Source organism: Mesocricetus auratus, unplaced genomic scaffold, assembly GCF_017639785.1.
Source record: "Mesocricetus auratus isolate SY011 unplaced genomic scaffold, BCM_Maur_2.0 Super-Scaffold_100020, whole genome shotgun sequence".
Taxonomy (NCBI): domain Eukaryota; kingdom Metazoa; phylum Chordata; class Mammalia; order Rodentia; family Cricetidae; genus Mesocricetus; species Mesocricetus auratus.
In genome coordinates this window covers 14,921,541-14,946,085 of record NW_024429201.1, presented here as the reverse complement: position 1 = coordinate 14,946,085, position 24,545 = coordinate 14,921,541, and the positions used below count along the sequence as shown (strand labels likewise).

Here is a 24,545-nt window from a genome sequence, read left to right as displayed (position 1 = left end):
GGAACTATTATTTGGACACTTAGTACACTGATTAATAATAACAGTTGATTCTGAACCCTGGAATCCAAGTCATGTAGGTCTCCCTTTGTTGTCTGGGACAATCCCTCCAGGCTACTACATGGAACCTTTAGGGCTCCCCAGAGTGCTGTTTTAAAATGAGTAATTTAGATGAATTCTTTCATTTTTTTCTCAGCTGAGGAAGTAAGATCAGAGAGTTTGTATTTTAGCTGATGTTAAAGTCTAGTTGAATAAAGAGCCATCCTTTCATATGCCATAATTAGGAAAACAGTATTAGAAGAGTAGAGTTCTTATTTGTTCATTTTGTGGAATCCTTATTTTTCATACAGGCAACTTTTCCCATTTTTTTCTTTGTTACTAGCAAACAGTTTAACCTACTGCATATGAGGCACATTCTGGGGTTGTAACTGATACAAAGAAATATAAGACATAATGCTTTTCTTGAAGAAAGCAAGGGGTTCAGTTGAGAGTTAAAATAAAAGTGGGAACATTGCTCTGAACTTAATTAGCTTTATGATTTGTGTTGCAACAGTGAATTTAATGAAATTAAGTGAATTTCTAGGTTAAATAATTTTATGGAATGAAATGAATTGAAAATAAATGACGTTGATAATAAGCTCTAATTTAGCTCAGAGGAGAGTGATGCCACCCCATTTAAGCCCAAGAAACTCATAGAAGCCATATGACAGCTGAGTTGGAGGGAACTAAACAGGCATACAGTGATGTAATACTGTGGGAATCAGAGGCGCTTTTTTTAAATTGCAGCAAATCCTTTTCCTTCCTATATCTACAGTGTTGGACAATTTCTTGATTTCTGAACATGTTCCTTCATATCCTAAAGGGAACATATGTTAAATAAAAAACATACTAATCAGTATGTCAGAAACCTCAAATGTTCATGATTACCACTGAAGTTCATTTCTCCCTTGTGTTAGTGTGTGTGTGTGTGTTGGCTTCTACTGCCCCTAAATTTGGGAGTCCTTCCATTCAATTGGCAGTAGGGAAGCAGGGTGTGGAGAATTCCTCTGCAATGGTATTCAGAGACTGATCCTGAAGGTGATTTACATCTCCCTGCGCTTTTGTATTGGGTAAAACTTAATAATAACGAAGCTGTACCTAAACACACAAAATGAGTTATGCACAATTTGGAAAGGAAGTAGGTTTTTAAAGCTGTCTCTGCTAACTCAGAGAGTTTTTGAGGAAATGTGCATTTGACATATTTATTTAGTACAGTGCAGAACATGTGCAGGTATTTAATTGCCTTTCTTAAAATATTAAGAAATTTACATAATGTTCTACTTAACATAGAAAATAAACAAATTTTAAATTAACGTGTTTAAGCTTCTGTTTGGGGGAGGTAATAGAGATTTTATTTAAAATAACCCTTCTAGGTAAACCCTTTTTTACTCCTTCTTTTAGCATGGTATTATTGCTACAGAAGATGAAGAATATTTTATTGAGCCTCTAAAGAATACCACAGAAGATTCTAAACATTTTAGTTATGAAAATGGCCATCCTCATGTTATTTACAAAAAGTCTACACTCCAGCAACGACACATCTATGATCATTCTCATTGTGGAGTATCAGGTGAGTGCAAGCTTTTGGAAGCATCGTCTATTGCTGATGTCTCTTTTTTCTGGAAAGCAAAATATTATTAATAATGAAACTATACATACAAACATGAGTGGTTAGATTTATAATGTCCAGAACTATCTTAAAAAATACTACCTAGTAATAATTTTAAGTCAGTTTGGAGTCTGTTTAAGAAATCCTTAAAATGTGTCAATAAAAAATTTGACATTTTTTCTTTGAAGAGAAGAGCAGCTTGCTTTCACAGGTCTTCCACAGCACTTTGTAATGTTGGGTAAGCCTGACATTTTCATGCTAATATCAGGAATACACACTCATGGAGGCCTTCAAGACATTTAGGGAGTATTCACAGGCTGTGATAGCCCCAAATACACAGCAGGGTCAACAAATCCAGGCTTCAGTGATCAAGGGAAGTTTCATGGAAGATAGGGCTTTTCAGCTGAGTCCTGAGGGGAAGAGGAACATATCTGCGCCAAAGAGTAAGATCAGCTGCTACAGTGTTCCACAGAGAGGAGACAGTTATGAGGTCCTGAGCCAAAAGAGACTGTCATATTCTATAAATTAATAATCAGTATATTAGGTGTGAGAATGTGGATTGGAGATACAGAGATGAAGTTTGTGGTGGTCTAGGGGAGTGGTTGTGAGAAATGAAATTAGACTGGAAGGGGCCAGCAGGAAGAGCTCATATACCACATTACAGAGTTCACTGTGTATTGGAAACCCACTGAAAAGGTTTTTATCTTAACGATTTATTTGTTATATATAGTGTTCTACCTGTATGTATACCTGCACATCAGAAGAGGGTAGCATGTGGTTGCTGGGAATTGAACTCAGGACCTCTGGAAGAGCATCTAGCGCTCTTAACCTCTGAGCCATCTCCCCAGCCCCCACTGAAAGGCTTTAAGAAACCTTTCTATGTTATAGAAAGACGGTTCTGGTAGCTATACAAAACAAAAGAAGAGTGAGACTAGAAGTTGGAACTTAGGGTGTTAACATGAAAACAGGCAAATGTAGAGTAGTGAATCTCCCATAGCACAACAAAGGAACATGGATTCCGATGTTGCTTTGGACGAGTTTCCCAACCCCCATTTTGCTTATCTCAACTTTTACTTATCATCATTATTAGGGTAACCATTTTTACTCTTTTTGGTTTTTATCAAGACCAGGTTTCCTTATGTAAGCCCTGGCTTTCCTGGAACTGAATTTTAGACCAAGCTGGCCTTGAACTCATGGAGATCCTCTTGCCTCTGACTCCCAAGTGCTGGGATTAAAGGCATGTGCTACTACATCTGTCTCCATTTTTACTCTTTTTTTGAGACAGGGTTTCACTTGTAACCATGACTGGCCTGGAACCTTGTAGGCAGACCAGACTGGTCTTGAACAAATGCACATTTTAAATAGTTTTTTTCTTTCTGTTTTTGGGTTGCCAGGTTAATTAGTGAATGCATGATCCTCCAGTTTCTGTCCACACAGTGGACATTTTCCTCACAGTGTCATTTTCTTCCTTCCTAGGTCTTTAAGTGGTCTCTGGAGTTCTTTGTTCATTCTGTATACCTTCTTATTCAGTAAGGCTTTAAATCTCCCAGACTTTTAATTATGTAAAGTTGTTGGTCAAGAACTGGTAGTAGAAAAAGTCTTAACATTTAAAATATGTCAAACATGAAACAAAATTCCTTAGTAAACACTGGAAAGATTTGATTTAATCTTTATATTAGGTAATAAAACTAGAGATATCAGTTTTATATTAAATAAAATTTAGGGTGTAATTATACCTCTATAGACATTTTTTGAAACTATATTCCAAACATTCATTTTGATATCATTTTCCTTTGTTTTCCCATGATATGATTATAAAGGAAATAATCCTATTCTGAAACACACCTCTGAACCTTTGATGTTTACATTATGTTCCTTTTGTCCTTTTCTTTTGGTTGTGAGCATTGATTTTAATGGCTGAGCCCTGTGTTCAGTTCACGTTATTCTTTTAATGTCCTATTGTTTTAATTCAGTGACAGTTTTATCTTTCAGTGGTTTTAGCATGAGTCAAACACTTTCAAGTTTATTTCTATTGTTATCAAAAATTTTCCCTTTGCAAGAGCCAGATATGGTGGTATATGCCTTTACTTGTAGCATTTGTTAAGCAGAGGCAGGTGGATCTTTGTGAGTTCTAGGTCAACCTTGTCTACATAGTGAGTTCCAGAACAGCCTGGGCTATGTAGAGAGACGCTGTCTCAAAAAACAAAACAGCACCAAAAACTTCTGCCCTTTGGAAGTGGAAGATTAACTTTGTTTTTGCCATCTCTCCTTTGTATTGCCAAGACCACTTTCTAAACATTTTCCCAACACTTAGTCCAGTTGATTTAGTTCCTCATCATCTTTTTCCTAAACATTGTCCTAATGTTCCAACTATATTTCCTGTATGCAGGTTTAATCTTCCTAATTTCAGTCAAATCTGTCTCCCAAATATGAGTCTTAGTGTTACTATCACTGTGAAGAGACACCATGGGCATGATAACTCTTTTTTTTTTCTTTCTTTTATTTAAATAACATTTTTTCATGTATTTTACATACCAACCACAGTTTCCCCTCCCTCCTCTCCTGGTAGTTTCTTCCCACCCTTTCTCATCTATCCCCCCTCCCCACTCCTCCTCCATCTCTATTCAGAAAGGGGCAGTCCTTCCATGGGCTTGAGCAAAGGATGGCACATCAAGTGGAGGCAGGACCGAGCTCCTTCCCTGGCGTCAAGGCTGGGAGAGGTAATCCAGCATGTCGAACAGGTTACTGAAATCCAGCTAAGTGCCAGGGACAGTCAGGACCTGATCTCATTGCTAGGAGCCTTACAAACAGACTAAGCTACACAACTGTCAAATGCATGCAGAGGGCCTAAGTCTGTTCCATGAAGGCTCCCTAACTGTTGGCCCAGAGACCATGAGATCCTATGAACTCAGGTCAGCTGCTTCTGTGGGTTCCCTGCCATAACCTGACCCCGCCCCACTCCCCCCCCATATGGTAAATCCCTCCTCCCTTTCTTCAGCAAGACTCTTGGAACTCAACCCAGTGCTTGGCTGTGGATCTCTGCATCTGCTTCCATCAGTTGCTGGATAGAATATCTCTGATGACAATTAGTGTAGTCACCAATCTGATTACAGGAGAAGGCCTATTCAGGCACCATCTCCATTATCATTAGGAGTTGTAGCTGGGGTTGTCCTTGTGGATTCCTGGGGTTTCCCTTGGTACCAGCTTTCTCTCTAACCCCAAAATACCCTCTCATTAAGATGTCTCTTTTGTTACTCTCCTCCTCTGTCTAGCCTTCAACCTGCCTCCCACCCCCAACCTGCCTCCGGCACCCAGCCTACCCAACCCACTCCCTCAAGTTCCCATCACTCCACCTCCCCACTTCTGTTCCAAGTTTACCCAGGAGATCTCTTCTATTCCCCATCCCAGAAGAATCCATGCATCCCTCTCTGGGCTCTTATTATCTAGCCTCTCTGGGACTATGGATTGCAGGTTGGTTATCCTGTGCTTTATACCCAACACACTTATGTTTGTCCTTCTGGGTCTGGTTACCTCTCTCAGAATGTTTTTTTTTCTGGTTCTATTCATTTGCCTGCAAATTTCATGAGATCATTGTTTTTACAGCTGAGTAATACTGCATTGTGTAGATGTACCACACTATCCTTATCCATTCTTCAGTTGAGGAACATCTAGGTTGCTTCCAGGTTCTGGGTATTAGGAATATGGTTGCCATGAACATAGTTGAGCAAATGTCCTTGTTGTGTGAATGTGCCTCCTTTGGGTATATGCCCAATATTGCTGTAGCTGAATCTTGAGGTAGATTTCTGAGAAACCACTATATTGATTTCCAAAGTGGGTGTACAAGTTTGCAGTCCCACCAGCAACAGAGGAGTGTTCCCCTTACTTCACATCCTCTCCAATATAAGATGTCATCAGTGTTTTTGATCTTAGTGATTCTGACAGGTGTAAGATGGCGTCTCAGAGTCGTTTTGATTTGCAGTTTCCTGATGATCAATGATGTCAAGCAATTCCTTAAATATCTTTTGGCCATTTGAGATTCTTCTGTGGTGAATTCTCTTTTTATATCTGTACCCATTTTTAAATTGGATTATTTTAGTGTTTCGATGTGTAATTTCTTGAGTTCTTTATATATTTTGGAGATCAGCCCTTGGTCAGATGTAGAGTTGGTGGTAATCTTTTCCCATTCTGTGGGCTGCTGTTTTGACTTACTGATCATGTCCGTTGCTTTACAGAAGCTTTTCAGTTTCAGGTGGTCCCATTTATGAATTGTCAATCTCAGTGTCTCAAGCACAGCAACTCTTACAAAGGAAAACATTTCAAGGCTGAGTTTTGGTCAGAGGTTTAGTCCATTGTCATAGCAGAAGCATAGTGGCATGCAAATAGATATAGTGTGGAAAAGTAGTTGAGGGTTCTCCATCTGGATTCACAAGCAGCAGAAAGAGAGAGACACTGAGCCTAGCTTGAGCAAAGCCCTCCTCCAGTGACTCACTTCCTCTGCTAATAGTGCCACTCCCTGATGATCAAGCATTCAGTTATATGAGCCTATGGGACCATTCCTATTCAAACCCACACACTATGACTATATCACATTTTCAAATACCTTAAAGGCTTCCAGTGAGTGGAATATTATAGTAAAATTCTGTGTTCCAAAAATATTACTAGCTCTTACTAAGTAAAAAAAAAATTGTGTTTAGTAAGTTTGGAAAATGTCTGACCAAGAACCAAATCGCAATATATTTTAATAGCACAGGTCAAGTGGGAGATGTGAATTCATAGACTTATATTGCCAGGTAGCTTGCTGTGATCAACTAAAGTTCATGTCAGAATATAGGGCATAAAACTCCTTGGTTCTGGGCATATTTATGCCATAATCGCTCAGTTCTAAATTATTTACAGTTTAGTTATTCAAAATATGAATTTAAAAATATTTAGAAGCAAATTCTGCCTAAGAAACTTTAGAGAATTCAGGAAAAAAAGAAAAAATATGAAAAATAAGTCACTGTTATCCTTGTACCCATGGATAGTGAGGTGTCTTTTCAGCCCATTGACAGACAATATTGTGTCTCTATATTTCCATTATTGAGTCATATATTTGTTAAATAAATCCTTATTTGCAGTATGTGCAATGCTTTTAGATACTAGGACTGTGGCACTTATAAAACTCAAAAGCTTCTGTTTCATAGAGCTTATTTTCAACAAAGGACAGAGACAATGAACTGAACAGGTTACAAAAACAAATGCCACAAACAAAAGTGTAGCAAGTCCTACAGCAATTGTGAATGGCTACATATATGCAGACATTTATTAAGTAATGACCAAAAGGCTGAAATATTGTTTTAGATGGCAGTAAGATCCATTTATTAGTTTTAGGGAGAAAAGTTACTGTGCTATGTATATTTATGGAGCAAATTTTCTTTAATTTTGCACAATGTACAAAATATTAAGTTGAGCAAAGAATAAATAGCAAAAATCATTTGAAGAATCATTACCTTTATTTTGAAACAAAGCAAGTCAGTCTTATATTCCATTCTTGACTCGACACATGAGTTAAAAATTGTTGTGTTTATTATTAAGGAAGTGATTTGAAAATGTATAAAATGTAGAAGGAAACTTCTAATGAGTAATTACATTGAATTAATTTAAAACATGAGGCAGAATATTATATATTTCTATATACATATATATTATAGTAGATCAATAATTATCTATGGTTTATACTGTATTGAACATTTATAAATAAAATAATGCAGAATTTATTGTCTGACATACTGACAACCGATCAAACTAATGATTTAAAAACCTAAAAGTTTAAAAATTGTACCAATCAGAACAGTGCTGTAGTAACACTGAGAAGCCACAGTTCCATTTAAGGTTCAGATATTTCTAAATAATCTTTCAATGCTTCAGGTTAAGATAAATAGAGATTGAATGTCTCAGAGAAGTAAAACTGACCAAATTAATGGGATTTAAATCAATATTTAGACAGTAGGCTGTCTAGCAAGAGGATTGAATGATAGGCATAATTTATAAATTAATGTTTTGTGATAACATGACTGAACAGGAGAAATTGAAGTCATATTAATATGAAAAACATGTTGACAATGAGCACCACAATATTTATTACAAATAATTTTGTCAACAACACTTAAAAAACACTCATTTATTATTCCACAGCTTTTGAATGTTGGAAGTCTGAATAGATGGATCATATGCTTAGCTTTAGCTAGAGTAGGATTCTCACATGCTATCTTGACTGAAGAATAATGTACTCCCCTCTTCTCTTGCTTCTTCCAGCATTCAGTTCTTTGTGGCTTTAGCTAGCTTTAGTTTTTGACTGGCCTGTCAGTGGGAACCTGTAGTTCCTTCCCTTGAGTTCTAAAACATGGTTGCTTGCCCTCCCAAGCCAGCAAGGAAGAATGTAGGGTTGTTAAGTGCTTCAGTATTGTATAACATGATCATGTATTTGTATATATGTAATCACTTGTATTCCAAGTTGTGGTCTACCCATACTCACAAAGGAGTATTGAAAACAAGGCCATTGTGGTAACCTATGGGTTTATTTGTCACAACTGGAGTAGACTATTGAAAAAGTTAATATGTCCCTGTTTCCCTTTACCTTTAGAAATAAAATAATTATTTAATTTATGTGAACTTTCAAAGTTTTTAACTGTTTCTTCTCATAATCATCTCCATTTCTTCTTACTTTGTAAAATTTCTTCGGTCTATCAATACAAGGTTTTAAAAAGACAAGTTTAGCCGGGCGTTGGTGGCGCACGCCTTTAATCCCAGCACTCGGGAGGCAGAGGCAGGCGGATCTCTGTGAGTTCGAGGCCGGGCTGGACCGACAGCCTCTAAAACAATACAGAGAACCCCTGTCTCAAAAAACCAAAAAAAAAAAAAAAAAAAGACAAGTTTAAAGCTAATGGAAGAACAATTAAAATAGTGTCCCTTTCTGTCAATTATATATTAATTAAAATTTTCCTCATTAAAAAATTTTACTACTGGTTTAGTTCTGCATAAAGACGTAATAGAAACATGTTAAGTTCTTCTACCTGCTAAAATTTATTTAATAAAGAAAAATTTAAGTGGTATGGCTAAACTATCTTCAGTACTGAAAAACCTGATTAAAAAAATGAAGGATATATTCTGGACATTTCATGTAGATAGAATAGTATTATAGATGACTTTTCATGTTGGTTTCTTACACTTAATATAAATGCCAAGACTCATTTGCATTTTAGCAGATATAACTATTTTATTCTTTTTTATTGATGAATAATAGTCTGCCATATGTGTAAAGTAATGTTCCATTGTATGGCACTTTTTATTCTGCTGGGAGATATTTAACTTGTTCCTGCTTTGGGCTATTATTGTTATGAAAAGCACTCATTCACAGGTTCTTGTTTGGAGATGTGGCTTCTTCAGGGGATGTTTCAACTCATATGCTAATTCTATTTCAACTTTTTGAGAAACAGGCAGTTTTCCAAAATGGCCAGAATATTTTACATTCTCACTAGCAGTATATAAAAATCTCAGTTCCTCCTTCCTCATTGCTGTATTTTTAAATATAATCATCCTAGTGGCTATGAAATGACTTATGTATGAAAATGATACATTTAAGAAAAACAGTGTTTTAGATGTTTTTAAATTAGCTTGCTAAAACTTCTTTCTAAGATGGGTGTTGTGGCACATATCTTTAATCCCAGCACTCAGGAGGCAAAGGCAGACGAATCTTAAAAACAAAACAAAATAAAATGTCTTTTTAAGTTTATCATTCTCTCCATTCCTTCCTTCCTTCGTGTGTTCTGATTGTAAGTCCCTCTTTGTCATTGTTCTCTTTGTAGATGTTGTCTCCCATTCTTGGATCTTCTTTTCACCTTCTCCAGGTGTCTTTGTAAAAAGTTCAACTTTGTGTTGCCAAACAACAACAACAAAAAGCAAAATGAAGGATATACTGTGTGAGCCATACCAAACATGGTTTTTAAAATAAGCATGTTGCAACCAACCAAAACACAGTGTTGTGGAGCCTAGTCCCTGTGGATACTTCTACAAAACACTCTCCACCTAGGGCCCTAGGTACAGAAGAGGGAGCAATAAGAGCAAAGGACTGGAGAGTTTCTTGAGCCTTTGTCTCCTAGAAATATCAGTAGTTACAGACCCATTAAGTCTCAGCAATACGATTTTCTTTCTTTTTTTTTTTTTTTTTTTGGTTTTTCGAGACAGGGTTTCCCTGTATTGTTTTGGAGGCTATCGGTCCAGCCCAGCCTCGAACTCACAGAGAACCGCCTGCCTCTGCCTCCCGAGTGCTGGGATTAAAGGCGTGCGCCACCACCGCCCGGCAGCAATACGATTTTCTAACCATGCACTGAACGAGGATGATACCAATAGACATGCTAAAGTGAATGATGGGTTGGGGGTGTGTTGGGGTTGCATTTGATCTAAACTCTACACAAAGAACTATAGGCAACTAAGGAATTCCGAGAGTGGGAGAAATAGTCTTTTACAGAGAAGAGCACCCCAATTAGTTGTCCAATACTAAATGGTCAGCCCTGAAAACATATACAAAAATAACATTATACAAACAAACACACACACACACATATAACAGCAATTAATGAGAAAAAGAGGCCATGATTTTTGAAAGGATCAGAGAGGGATATATTGGGGGCTTTGGAGGGAGGAAAGGGAAGGTAGAAATGATATTCTCAAAAAACGTGTGTTGCTAACATATCTTTCAGGTCTCAAGTTAATACCCCTTACCTTTATTTCATTTTCCATTTTCCAGGTGTGTGTATATGTGTGTGTGTGTGTAAACATGTTTTTTTTTTGCTTGGGTGTGACTGCATATGTATGTAGCATGCATATGTGTATGGAGGCCCCAGGTTGATGTAGGGGAAATTATCCTCTTTGTTTTTCCACTTATCTATCAAGCCGGGGTCTTTAAATCCAACTTACAACTCATTTATATGATTAGCCTAGCTAGCTAGTCAGCTTGCTCTTGGGATCCCCTGTTTCTGCTTTCTGAGACTGGAACTGCAAGTGATTTGCCTCACTCACCTGCATTTACGTGGCAAATGAGAATCTGAACTTGGTCAAGCACCACATGCTCTTTAACCACTGAGCAACCCACTTATAGACTGGAAAAGTAATTACTCTGTGTATTTGCCAACATAAAAAGCAACAGACAGCAACATTATGTGGGAAACCTAATTCATGGCTTTTTAAAACCAAGAACAGAATTGGCTCTAATTAATGCATTTTCAACGGGAATTTTATTGTAACACAGATGCATTTTCACATTAGGGACAGTAGCATCGTTGTTTTTCATCAGCATGATGTTAGTCTATTTTTAAAAGTGTAGGCCCTAGTTTATTTAAACTCTTAATTGGTTCATTACAGTATATATTCAAGTTTATAATATAATTGACCAGTGGAATAATGGGAAATGACTCATTTAAAAAACTATTAGTTAATTCACTTTATAGCTATAGTTATTTCATTTTCATGAGCAGTTTAATGTTAGTATTAATTCTTCAGATAAGATAATTTGAAGATTTGAAAGTTTTTCTCATTTATACAGTTATTTCTTCTCTTATTTCAAATATCTTGATCCATTAGAGAGTTTATGAGAAGCCTGTCTACCTGAGTGTCTACATAAGTGTATTTGGTTAGTGAGTCTATCTTAATTAATTATTCCCATTATAGATCTCACAAGAAGTGGCAAACCTTGGTGGCTGAATAGGACATCTGCTTTTTCTTCTTTACGACCATTCAATGACACACATATTCACCAAAGACAGAGAAGATCTGTGAGCACTGAGAGATTTGTGGAGACACTGGTTGTTGCAGACAAGATGATGGTGGGCTACCATGGCCGTAAAGACATTGAACATTATATTCTGAGTGTGATGAATATTGTAAGTTTGATCCCTCTCTATACTGTCTTGCTAAGTGATTTGTTGTGTTTTATACTAAAGTAATGACATTTTACTGAAATAAATAATGATATACTCTCATTTGTGTAAACTGGTAAAAAATGAATTTGGGTCATTATTTCAATGACTGCTTAGGATTGAGTCTAGAACTTGTACACAGAAAACATAATGCTCAGCCATGTAGTTGTACTGACTTTCCCTCCCTGAGACTAAGAATTTGTCAACCAACTTTTTTCTTTTTGAGACAGGGTCTCTTTATGTAACCTTGGCTTTCTGAGACCCACTTTGTAGGTCAGGTTGACCTTGAACTCAGAGATCTGCTTGATTAAGGGCATACAACACCATACCCTGGTGGTCAATTAACTTATAAGTTGCATAGAAAATAAAATAAAAAAATGTTTTATTGTATTTTTTTTCGTTAGTATCAATGTTTAAAAATGAATTATTAAAGTCTTTTTTAAGGAGCTTGAATCATCAGCTCATACTGTAGATTTTGTGATGTATGCAGTTCTTCTAGGAGAAAATGCTTCTTGCAGATTTACATAAAATCCTTTAACCAAAGCATATTGAAGCTAGAGTTCTAAGGGTAAAATAATGTCTTTTTTTAATACCATGACGTCCTAAAAATCGTTTTTTTTTATTTTTTAGAATTTCAAAATACCACCCCATTATTTTTGTCTGACTTTTTGTCTTTTCTTATTTTCTGGAGGTCAGGTTGCCAAACTTTACCGTGATTCCAGTCTAGGAAACGTTGTGAATATTATAGTGGCTCGTTTAATTGTTCTCACAGAAGATCAGGTAAGAATGGATTAGTTTGTGCATCTAAACTCTTAGGCTATGGGATTATCATTATGAACAGATATATTTCTTTGTTACTTCTCTTAGGAAGTCCTAGTTAAATTTTTTTGCTATAAACTTTAATTTTTATGCAATATTGAAATACATTGTAATAATATACATTTCATGTCTTGTTAAAACTTTCTCTCCATATATGCATACTTGCTACATGTTTCAGAATTAAGGATGAGCATTTTATTTGTATGACTTACCTGATAATAATGGTTTTGGTTGCATTTTGTATGCTGATGATCTCATATATGTTCTTGTTATTGTTGAAGTTGGAACTGAAAAGAAAGTCTGTTCAGTAGTAAATTAAATGAATCCTAGGTCAGATGTGGAGATAAAAATCGGCAAGAGATTATTCCTAGAAACCACTGCTTCTAATTATAGTCCCACTTTAGTTTTCAAAAGTTTGACAACTGACCTTAGTAATTTGTTTGGAACATTTCTGGTATGCATGTTGTATTGCAGCCAAACTTGGAGATAAACCATCATGCAGACAAGTCCCTCGATAGCTTCTGTAAATGGCAGAAATCCATTCTCTCCCACCAAAGTGATGGAAACACCATTCCAGAAAATGGGATTGCCCACCACGATAATGCAGTTCTTATTACTAGGTATGGTTTGTTGCAAGTATTTTTCCTTTAATTGTTGTGTTTGCTTAATATTGTAAAATATATTTGATTCTATCTAAAGCCTCATTCAGATAATGAGTGTAGAAAGAGAAAAGTGGTAATTTATTTTTTTATTACTATGAAAGAGTATGGTCAACTATTAATGTGCTCGTATCAAATGAGCTAAACAAGAAAAGATTAAGATTTAATTTAGAAATTTAACAAATAACTTTTCTCCTTATGTTTGTAATGTTTAGTTGGAAGTGCAAATATCATTTGTTAATTAAACAAAATGCAAAAGTCAAGATTTAGAAGTATGGGAAATAAGTTGTCATTTTTGGCTATAAAATACGATAGCTATTCCTTTTGGTTGTCTATTTAATGACATTATTTAAATTAAGCATTTAAATACAAAGAAGCATATCCAGAGTTGTAGAATTAGCTCCATGGGAATGAGTCTGTACTGCTTTTGGAGAAGATCCTGTTCCGATCCCATCGTCCACTTTGGGCTTCCACAATAGCTTGTGGCTACAGTTCTGGAGAATCTGATGTCTTTTACAACTATTGGTACACAAATTGCATACATTCACACAAACACACATACACAAAAATTTTTAAAAATCTTTAAGAAGCAGATTTATCATACTGTTTGTAAAGTTCTCTCTCAAGAAAAGTCATTATTCCATAAAAATCCAATAAATTTATCCCTGCTTTTTAGTTTTACAATGTTGTCTATATTCTTCAACAACTCTATGAGATACAACAGTAGGATTTGTTGTATGTTAGAAATGGGGAAACTAAATGAAAATAGCTAAATAAGTTTTTAAGGTCACGCTACTAATAAACCAAGAAAGACTTAGCCGCTAATTATCCTGTTTTCTTTTTTCTATATTATATACCTTAATTTCTTTTGATTTTTTATTTTTGGAGATAGGATCTTGCTATGTTGTTCAGAGTGACATCTGTTATGAGGGCTCCAGCTGTCCTCCTGTCTTAGGCTCCCAAATAGCTGGGACTGCAGGTGTGTACCACCATGCCAAAACTCCTGTTTTAATTTATTTATAGTCTGACTATGATTGAGTAGAAACACTATGCTTTAATAATCCTAATATAATAACTTTTACCATTTAACTCTATTTACAAATAAAAGACTAAATTAACAAAAATGAACAGTAAGCCAATGGAAACTTTATAATGTCTTGGCTGTGTGAAATAGCTTTGTTATTTTGGTTATTTCTTTTCATTTGCAAGTAAATATTTAGCATAAGCATGGTCTGTGGTAGGCTTCTATGCTTTAATATATAAGAAGAGAGTATAAAGCCAATAGGATCAGAATCTTGATACCCAGTAAGATAACATGATTTAACTTTTAGGAAAAATTCTGTCGACTGTATCATAAGTTTTCTGAGTGCTTTAAAAAGGATATTTACTTTAATTTTGAACTAACTTCATCTCCCTGATATCAGAAACTACATAGCTTTATCATATGTCTGCTGAATAAAACTACATCTTACGGTTTTATATGTGCTGATACAGTTGTCTGATCAATTTTCTAATTCCTTATAGTATAGATACCTGAAAGACTATCAAATATGCTTAAGTAACTAAAAATATACTAGGAATTATGCTAATATAGAAACTTTTTATTCATTGAAACATATGAATATGGTTAGTGTTAGTGAAATTATTATGGATGACACCTACTATGTATATAGTTATCAAAATGATCACAGGTATTTACATGGTTTCTATATTTCTCTTTGTCCCAAATATAACCACAATTACACAATCTCAATATATTTGCACTAGATTTTCACTTTCTTTCAGCAAATAACAGAAATTACACAAGGCTATAGATTCCTAAGTTCTTAAGTAGGAAGCAGATTTGGCAGTTCACACTACCTTGTTATGGCTACAACATCCAACTCTGAATTTTGCCAGATAGTTTCCTACTTTTCTCTTGGTATTTTTTGCTTTGTAGGCTACTTTGAGTGTATCTTTTGGTATCTGAAATTTGAACATAATTTTCTCCTGCATTGTCTCATGTGGCCAGTCATTACTGGTATTAGAAATGCCCTCAGGATTTAATAGAAGTCAGAGTTCAGATCTCATATCACAAGAATGCCATTTGGAGCATGTGAAGATGGCTCATTTGGTAAAATATTTGGTGGACAATCATTAGTACCTGAGTTCAGGTTCATACACATAAAAAACCCAGATGCAGAAATACACATTGATGGGGAAACTGAGACAGGAGGCTATAGCCAATTAGTGAGTTCCATGTTTAATTAGAAAACTTGTTTCAAAAATAAGGTAGAGAGGGACCGAGAGATAGCTCAGTAGTTAAGGGTGCTGGCTGATCTTGTAGAGGACCTGGGTTTGATTCCTAGCATCCACATAATGGCTTACAACTGTCTCCAGTTCCAGGGATTTGATATCTTCTGGCCTCTATGGGCACCAGGAATGCAAATTGTATAAACAGATACATGCAGATAAACATATACACATACAAGATACAAATAAATAAATCTTTAACAAATATGGTGGAGAAATAATTTAAGGCACCTGACATTGACCTCCTGCATCCATACTCACAGGTATGCACATACAAGTATATATATGAACATGTACACACATTCAAATGCTTATTTGGGGCAGTATATATTTTAAACTACTATTAACACCTCAAAGTGATGTTAGCCTATATTTGGTTGACAGAATGCTAAATCAAAATGAGATGATTACCAACTTTATTATTTAGATAGTTTTTTTTTCAGTGAGGGAATTAGAGTTGTCAGAGGGTATATACATATATTGAACATATTTAAATCATGATGCTACTTTTAGTAAAATTCACAGAATTTCACACATGATTTTATATTGAGGTTGAAACCTGAGTCATATAAGTGGCACTCTTAGAATTGTAATTCCACCATTTATTGGAAGAGTTTGATTTATGTTTGCTTAAAATGTCAGCTCACTAGGGGGAATGTGTGATGTAATTGTCAAGGAGTACAGAAGAAAACTAGTGATACTTTTATCTCCACAAGACCAAATTCATTCCAAGAACTTAAATGTTTTAAGCACAAAGTCATTTGGAACTGTAATTACTTGGGCAGAAATAGTTACCTTTAAGAGCTCTGTTAAAAAATGATACTATTTTATTTTATTCGTTTCAGTTTAAGCTGTATCCTGCAAAGTTATTAGGTCACTGACTAGACAGAAAGAAAACAGGTGTGTCCAACCTTTGACATTGTAGCACGATATCATCATCCACAAAGTTCTCCCTTGAGAACCTGTTTTTAACAGCAACAATGAAAAATCTCAAAAATGTCCTATAGCGTTTTAGTAAGTTTTCCATTTTATGTTAGGCCAGGCCACATTTATAGCTACCCTGAGCTACATGCAGCTCACTGACTATGAGTTGAATGCACTGTCAAGTTAAAACATAATTGTTTTATCTAGCATCAGTAATACAACAACAGAAAACTCACTAAATTTACATTTTCTATTTTGGTATACATGTATGTGCTTTACATATAAACATATGTCTTTGTCTCTTTGTCACTGTTCTATTTCTGGGAAGAGACATCATGACCAGGGGAACTCTTATAAAAGAAAACATTTAATCAGGGGCTTGCTTGCAGTTTCAGAGAGGGAAATAAGGCAGCATGCAGAAACAGTAGCTAAGAGCTACATCCTGATCTGTAGGCAAAGAGAGCAACACTGAGCCTGGTGTGTGCTTTTAAAGTCTTTTTAAAGCACACTCTCAGCCCATGCCCAGTGACACACTTCATTCAACAAGGTCATGCCTACTCCAGCAAGACTACACCTCTAATCCTTCTCAAATGTTGCCACATCCTGGTGACTAAGAATTTGAGTTCATGGGGGCCATTTCTAATCAAACCACCACAATATGTATCTGTAGTATCTTATAGATACTGTTATGAATAATAGGTAATAATATGTAATGTAGTGAACACCTGCTGTCACCACTTAGACTTATAAAAACTTGACATGTTTCATGTCCCTTCCTAAAATGATATTCAGTTTCTTCTCTATGATATGACATCATCTGATCTCTTATCTCTGAGTACTAATAGGTTAGTGCTATCATGTATAGATGTGTAGAAATGTGGAAACACTTCTATGTATTCTATTTTATATGCTGTATTCTATTTTTAAATTTTTTATATAAATGAATGCTCTGCCTGCATTTATGTCTGTGTACCACATGTGTACCTAGTGCCCATGGAGACCAGAAGGATACAGTGGGTTGGGCGTTGTGAGCTACCGTGTGTGTGTGCTGAGAATCGATCCTTGGTCCTCTACATAAGCAGCTAGTACTCTTAAATGATAAGCCATCTTTCCAGCCCTATAAGTATGTTTTAATTCAACTTTTTTTTTTTTTTTGGTTTTTCGAGACAGGTTTCTCTGTATTGTTTTGGAGGCTGTCCTGGAACTTGCTCTGTAGACCAGGCTGTCCTTGAACTCACAGAGATCTGCCTTCCTCTTCCTCCCGAGTGCTGGGATTAAAGGCGTGTGCCACCAACGCCTGGCTTATAAGTATGTTTTAAATAAATGTTAATTATAGGATAAAGAGAGTGTTCTTTTTGTGATTTTTATCTAAACTCTCAAAATTATTAACTTTTTTGTTTTTGTTTGTTTTGTTTTGTTTTTTGAGACAGAGTTTTTCTTTGAAACATCTCTGGCTGTCCTGGAGCTCAATTTGTAGACCAGGCTAGCCTTGAACTCACAGAGATTTACTTGCCTTTGCCTCCCAAGTTATGGGATTAAAGGAGTGCGCCACCACCAACCAGCAGAATTATCAACTTTTAAGCATTGTATAACTAAGTCAATAAATGATTAAACTTGACACCAGAAGCTCTTGAAATTCAAGTTATTGGGTAAAGCAGGGCTGTGAATATGTAGTAACTTGCTAAAAAATCTTTAAAATTAATTTTTAATTAAATTTTGAACTTTTACAAATTATTTCCAAAATTAATCAAGTTGTTTGTATTCACTATATGGTGTTTTGACACAGGTGCAAGTTGTGATATGCTTAAATCAAATATTAGCTTGACATGCATTATCTTACATACTTCACTAATGTTCATATTAACATTCTGCAAATTCAGTTACTTAGGAATAAAATCCTGCTATTTGACATAGCATTTAGCTTTCATTTCCACATGAAGACAGAAAATATCAGTCATAAACTAAAGTCAAGCAAATTTCTGACTTTATGTTGTGATAAAAATCTGCAAGAAATTTATACATAGTTTGAAATTCAGAAATTCAGTAGGAAGTTAGTGATGTAGAATGTATCAGTTTCAATATTAGACTGTTAGTACAAACTAATTTGTATGTCATTTTGGCTCTCTCTTCTATAATGTATTGAAACATATTTTTCCATTTTAAGATATTAACACATTGCAGTTTATATATTTAGAATAGGCACTATCACCTAAGTTTTTTTTGCATGGGAACAATTTTCTTGAGATATAATTCAGACCACACAATTTATTCATTTAAAGGACAAATCAGTGGCTTTTGTGTACTTGTTTACAATGTTTTGGTACCATCACTGTAATTAATTTTAGAACACTCTGTTACTTCCAAAGGAAGTCAAGCCCTTTCCCCTCACCCTCAGCCCTAGCCTTGACCTGCTCCAGACAACAGCTAATCTAACCTTTTTTTCCTATACTCTTGCCTATTCTGGACCTTTCAGAGATGATTTGTCTTCCTAGCCTCAATTCAATGTACCAAACTTAAAATTCTTTTATTTATTAGACTATTTTTCTATTTCTTTTAAAAAATTATTATTTGTGTGTGTGTGTGTGTGTGTGTGTGTGTGTGTGTGTGTGTGTGTGTAGCACTTGTGTACAGGCACCTTTGAAAAGCAAAAGAGGGGTTGGATCTTTTGAAACTGGAGCTCTAGGCAGATGTAAGCTGTCTGAAGTGGGTGCTGGGAACTGAACCCAGGTCCTCTGCAAGAGCAGCAAATACTCTTAACCTACAAGTCATCTCTACAGATCCTCTTATTCGGTTATTTTTTTATTAATATACTTTTATAATTTTCATTAATGAAAAACATAGGACTCATAAATACATCTTAAAGTATAGATGGAAAATGCACACTATGTCATATTATTTGGGTTTTAGCTAAAATTGATGTATTTGTCCTCATAAGGGGTCATGACTGTTTACTTTGTTGCTCCTAGATTATAAAGGATTATAAAGTAATGAAGTAAATCAACTGCATAAAACTTAAAAATTACTATAAAAATAATTTTGATAGAGCTTGGTCTATAATGTGTTGGATTTGAACACATATTTTTAAAATAATATATCTTTGTGGATTAAATACTGGCTTCATGGTGATGTGTGAGGAAAGACAAAAGGGAGACTAAACATGGCACATAAACATTTAATTCATAAGATATAAAATGTTCTTGGAAATAATAACATTAAATAACTTATAACTTATTACCATTAAACTTTTAGGGATATGTTAGGCTTAAGGACAACATAAGAGTTTTGGGTTTGAAATATAGAGAGGTGGCTTTTGGAAATGGGTGTTTTATAGCACATGTCCTTCTACCTCTATGGTTTACCATTCCTGCCATCCTCTCCTCTCTTATTGTTCCTGTCTTATTGGTTCTTTACTCAAAAGAAATCGACAGTCATTTTATTTCCAGTCTAGGACTACTGCAAACTAGAATGACTATGATTTCTTGCATAGAGTCTTTTAAGAGTGAAAGAAGGTATCATTCACAGTTAGACCTAGGATATGGGTACAAGCTAGGACCTGCAAAACAAGCATTGCCTGTGTTTGTGAAGTTTCAACTAAAAATTGGAATCAGAAGGTATATTGCTATTAAATGTTTTAAGAAGCAGTAACTTCAGAATTAACATCTGTTTTATGATTGTACCAATGTATATGTATATCAACATGCTTATTACATGCTAAATATGTAAGGGTTTTATAAATGATTAATATTTAAAGCTTAACTGTATTAATTGGATACTGCTATTATCTCCCGTTTTTGTTTTTTGAGACAGGGTTTCTCTGTGTTGTTTTGTAGGCTGTCCTGGAACTCGCTCTGTAGACCAGGCTGGCCTCAAACTCACAGGGATCCGCCTGTCTCTGCCTCCCGAGTGCTGGAGTGCTGGGATTAAAGGTGTGTGCCACCAACACCCGGCTTATCTCCCATTTTTTGATGAAGAAGCTGAGGAATAGAAAAGTTAAATTAGGTCCTATAATAGTTAGTGAAAGCAAGGTTTTAAAAAACTGTAATCTGCTTCCAAAGTTCTCTTTAGAGGTCTTAACAAAGTAGTTAAGCCAAAATAATTATGTGGAGATATTATTGACACCTGTAGTAGGTAGGGATCTAAGCTGGCCCCAGTGAACTCCGTCTTTTTGCATTAATTAAAATACATATTTTTATGTATGAGTGCTTCGACTGTGTGTGTGTGTGTGTGTGTGTCTAACTGGTAACTGTAGAGTCTGGAAGAGAGCACTTCTTGGTCGAGGTGATAGACCATCTTAGCCGTCATGTGGTTCCTTGGAATTGAACCTGGGTCCTCTGGAAGAGAAGCAAGTGCCCCTAACCACTGAGCCATCTCTCCAGTCTCCATGTTGGTATTTTTGGCCCTATGTGACCCTTCTCCTTGAGTGTATGTTGGATAGTAAATTAACATTTTCAGTATTTTTATGTTTGGTAATATTTTTTGCCTGATATTATAAATGATACTATTAGTAAAATTTCATTTTAATTGTTACTATTATATGTTGACTTGATATTCTGTAACCTTGCTACTGATTTATTAATTTTAGTAGCTTTGTATTTGTAAGTATGGTGTTTGTGTTTTGAGACAGAGTAAGATGGGATCTTGAAATGTAGCCCACCAGCTTTGAATTCTTCATATCAGTTTCCTCCTGCCTCTCTGTCTCCATAACAGTCATATACCAGTATGCCATTGACTAGTTTTAGTGATTCTCAGTTATTAGTTTCTCACATATATATATATGTATTTGTTCTTTATATATATACACATATATTTATATATACACACACATGTATTTGTTTCATTTAAATTGTTCTAATTTTGTTCAGGAGTCTCCTGCTTGTATGGATATGTGTCATGTGAATTGAAAGATGTATTTTCTAACTTCTTACTAATTTGGCTTTATTGATTTATTCTTGTTTTGTCAAAATTTGCTTTAAAGAGCTTGAGAAAAAATATTTTGCTATTTAGACAGAAGTTTGTAATTACCTACTCTTGGTATGTTAAGGATTCTCCTTGTTTGTAACATATTAAAAAATGTAATAGTGTGGCTATCTTTTAAATTATTTCATTTGTTGAATATATTTATGTAGGCTTTGATTTATAGCATTATTTTTGATATGCTTTTAGAAAAGAAGAGTAGTTCTTTATCCTTTTGTACAACATCAATCTTTTTGTGGGTTTTTAATGTTTGGGGGAGACTTCTCTCATCCTATTTTCTAAGCTATATATCCTCTTTAGTTATAATGTGTCTTTTATATCTTTGAATTTATATCTTCTGTTAGTATTTAGGTATTACATATTTCTCTCTGAATCTATTTATATAGAGTTGATATTTTCAATTAGCCTACAGCTCTCTTGAGTTTTATATATACACACACATATATATCATATATATTACAATCTACAAGTTCTGAATTCCCTTTGCTGTAATTAATCTATAATTATTCACTGAATTCTTTTTGTAAACTTATACTTAACTTATTTTAGATGGTCTGGTTTTTCTCAAGTCTTCCTAAGCCTTTGAAAGTTTCCCCTTTCTTTTAGAACTTCCTGTTTCACTTTAAAATTTAACGTTTTGGATTGAGGGATATAGTTCCACCAATAAAGTGCTTGCTGTGTAAGCATCTGGGTCTGGGTTTGATCCCGGGACCCCATGTGAAAAAGCTGAGTATGGTAGGCACACTTCTAAATCCAACATTAGAGACAAGTGCTCGCTTACCAGTTAGCCTAGCTCTGGATGAATTAAGTTAAAAAAGGAACAGACAGACGGACTAGGGAGTGAGGTCTGAGACATAGTCAAAAATAATAGACGTAGAAACTATATAAAACAATCCAAACAGTATAGTTAGCATGTCAAAATAAAATTTAAAAAATCAGGACTTACATTATTGAACTTGGGGGTTTTAATGTGTATCCCATACCAAGTCCAGCTACTCATGCTCAATAACTCAATTAGTAGCATCAAATTAAAAGTGGAAAGCAGGAAAAGTATTATTCAATGTTGCCAAATTGAGAAGATGGACAGAACAATTAAGCAAACTCCTCAAGTCCATCTCGGGGTCCAGAAGTGAAATCAAAGTTTAAGTAGAAGATCAAAGGTATTCATGTCTAAGTAGTTCCAGTCATGGTATGGTCCCGCTTACCATTAGCCCATTATTATTTGGGTTGCAGTCTCATCCTGTAGGATGGTCTGACAAGTTATTAGAACTGTGTGAGGTCTCTTTCTGGAAGACATGTTCCCTTCTGGCTGATGCCCATCCCTTCTGCCAGCATGAAACTACTGGGGAAATTCCCATTTCTTTGGGTCCATTGTTTCAATAGTCTGTTGTGCAGATTGCAATACATGGTAGTTTTTTAGAATATGTTCGTTTCTGCCAGGTTAGTTACATTTCCATACTGTCTGTTTTAGCACTTCAAATCTTGAGGTAAAATATGTCTATGTCTGAAACAAATGCAATAAACAGGATGCAAGTGGGAACTGAGGTTATATGTATATGTATATATATATAATTTAGTTAGTACAAGGTGACTATGCACAAGAACAATTTTTCAAACTTTCTTGGCTTTTAGTTCCTTTTGGAAGAGATGGCACAAGCAGCTCCATCTCATTGGTGTGAGGGAGGATTTTTGCATGAGATCTAGGTCTGGCCTCAAACTTAGGATCTTCCTGTTTCAGCCTTCTCAAGTGTGGGTTACAGTCAAGTGCTAGCTATTATGTCCAGCATGATTGTATTTCAGTTCTGACAACTTACCTCTTCTCTCTGAAGACATTGTAATTAGCCATCTGTCCACCTCATTTTTTTTTTGAGATAGGGTCTTTCACTGTACCTGAAACCACTGATTAAGCCAGAATGTGTACTAGTGACCTCTGGGACCCACCTATCTTTGTTTTCCCAGGACTGGGGTTACAGATACATGCCACCATGGCTGACTGTTTATCTGAACTCAAGTCTTCATGCTTACATGATCAGAACTTTACCCACTATGCTGTTTCCCCTGTCTAATCTATTCTCTTTTCATGATAAAGATTTCAAAGTGTAGTTTTCCTTGCTTGATTATATTGTATTAACTACTTTCCTATTGTGGTGAAACACCATGACCAAGGAAACTTACAGAAGGAATGGTTTATTTGGACTTACGGAATAAGAAATCTGGGGGATAAGAGCCATCATGGAAAGCAAGGTGGCTGCCAGGTGTGTAGACCGGAGTAACTGAGATCTCACATTGCAAACCACAAGCAGCAAGTAGAGAGTGATCATTGGGAATGACACATGACTTCGACACCTCAAAGCCTCCCTCTCCCCATCGTGACATACCTCCTTCCCCAGGGCCACTCTTCCTAAGCCTCCCCAAACAGCACCAACAACTGGGAAACACATGTTCAAATGCTAGAGATTATATGGAACATTTTAATAGTGATAAAGGGAGAAAATCATGTAAGCTACACTTTAAAAAAAACATCAGCCAGAGCCTGAAAAATATATCTGACTTTTTTAATATATATTTTTTATTTTTAAATTTAAATTTAAATTAGAAACAAGGTTGCTTCACATGTCAATTCCAAGTCCCTCTCCGTTTCCCTCCCCTCGTCCCGTGTCCTCCCACCAACCCCCCCAATATCCCCTCATTTCCCCAGGGAGGGTGAGGCCCTCCATGGGGGTGTCCATAGTCTGTCATTTCATCCAAGGCAGGGCCTAGACCCTCCCCCAAGAGTTCAGGGTGAGAGTGCATCTCTCATTGCTGACTTTTTAAATGTTGTATTTTTTCAAACACTTGTAATGAGATAATTGCTGATTGACCACTTATTTCTTATAAATGTTGCTGCTTTTCAAAATTTTGTTTCTTTAGGGAAGAATAAATTAGGTGAATAGTGATGCTATAATTGGGATTTTGGAATTTAAAATGAAAAGAACGTTTCCAGAAGTGACCTTGTGAAGAAATGAACTGAAGAAAGATCTGCCCTACATGTAGACAGGAGCTGCCAATCAAATGGCAGTGGGCATAGTGAAAAGGAGACTTCCTCTCTCACTGCTGATACACTCCATTCCCTTGGCCTGCACATCAGAATTCCATGGAGTTAGTCTTTTGAACTCTAGCTGTCCAAACTCAGGCTTTCAACTGCAGAGTGGAAGCTACAATTTCATTTTCCCAAGTTCTGGGACTGTCGGTAATATCCCAGAAGTTCCAGTGCAGACAGTCACCTGAGAGTTCCCAGAT

At 35.7% G+C, this 24,545-nt stretch overlaps 1 protein-coding gene across 8 annotated transcripts in view; it reads left to right on the top strand.

Moving 5' to 3' along the window:
• Positions 1-24,545, top strand: part of Adamts6 (ADAM metallopeptidase with thrombospondin type 1 motif 6) — a 227,443-nt gene that overhangs the window by 24,166 nt on the left and 178,732 nt on the right. For 7 of the 8 annotated variants that reach the window (XR_005869853.1, XM_040728949.1, XM_040728950.1 and 4 more), the window contains exons 4-7: positions 1,438-1,606; positions 11,351-11,562; positions 12,295-12,378; positions 12,892-13,037. Coding sequence is in view for 6 of the 8 variants with exons in the window: in XM_040728949.1 (XP_040584883.1) it covers positions 1,438-1,606; positions 11,351-11,562; positions 12,295-12,378; positions 12,892-13,037 (611 nt within the window). In the remaining 2 variants the exon portion in view is untranslated. Of the gene's footprint in view, positions 1-1,437; positions 1,607-11,350; positions 11,563-12,294; positions 12,379-12,891; positions 13,038-24,545 lie in introns of those variants that run through there. The other variant, XM_040728953.1, reaches the window with a different exon arrangement.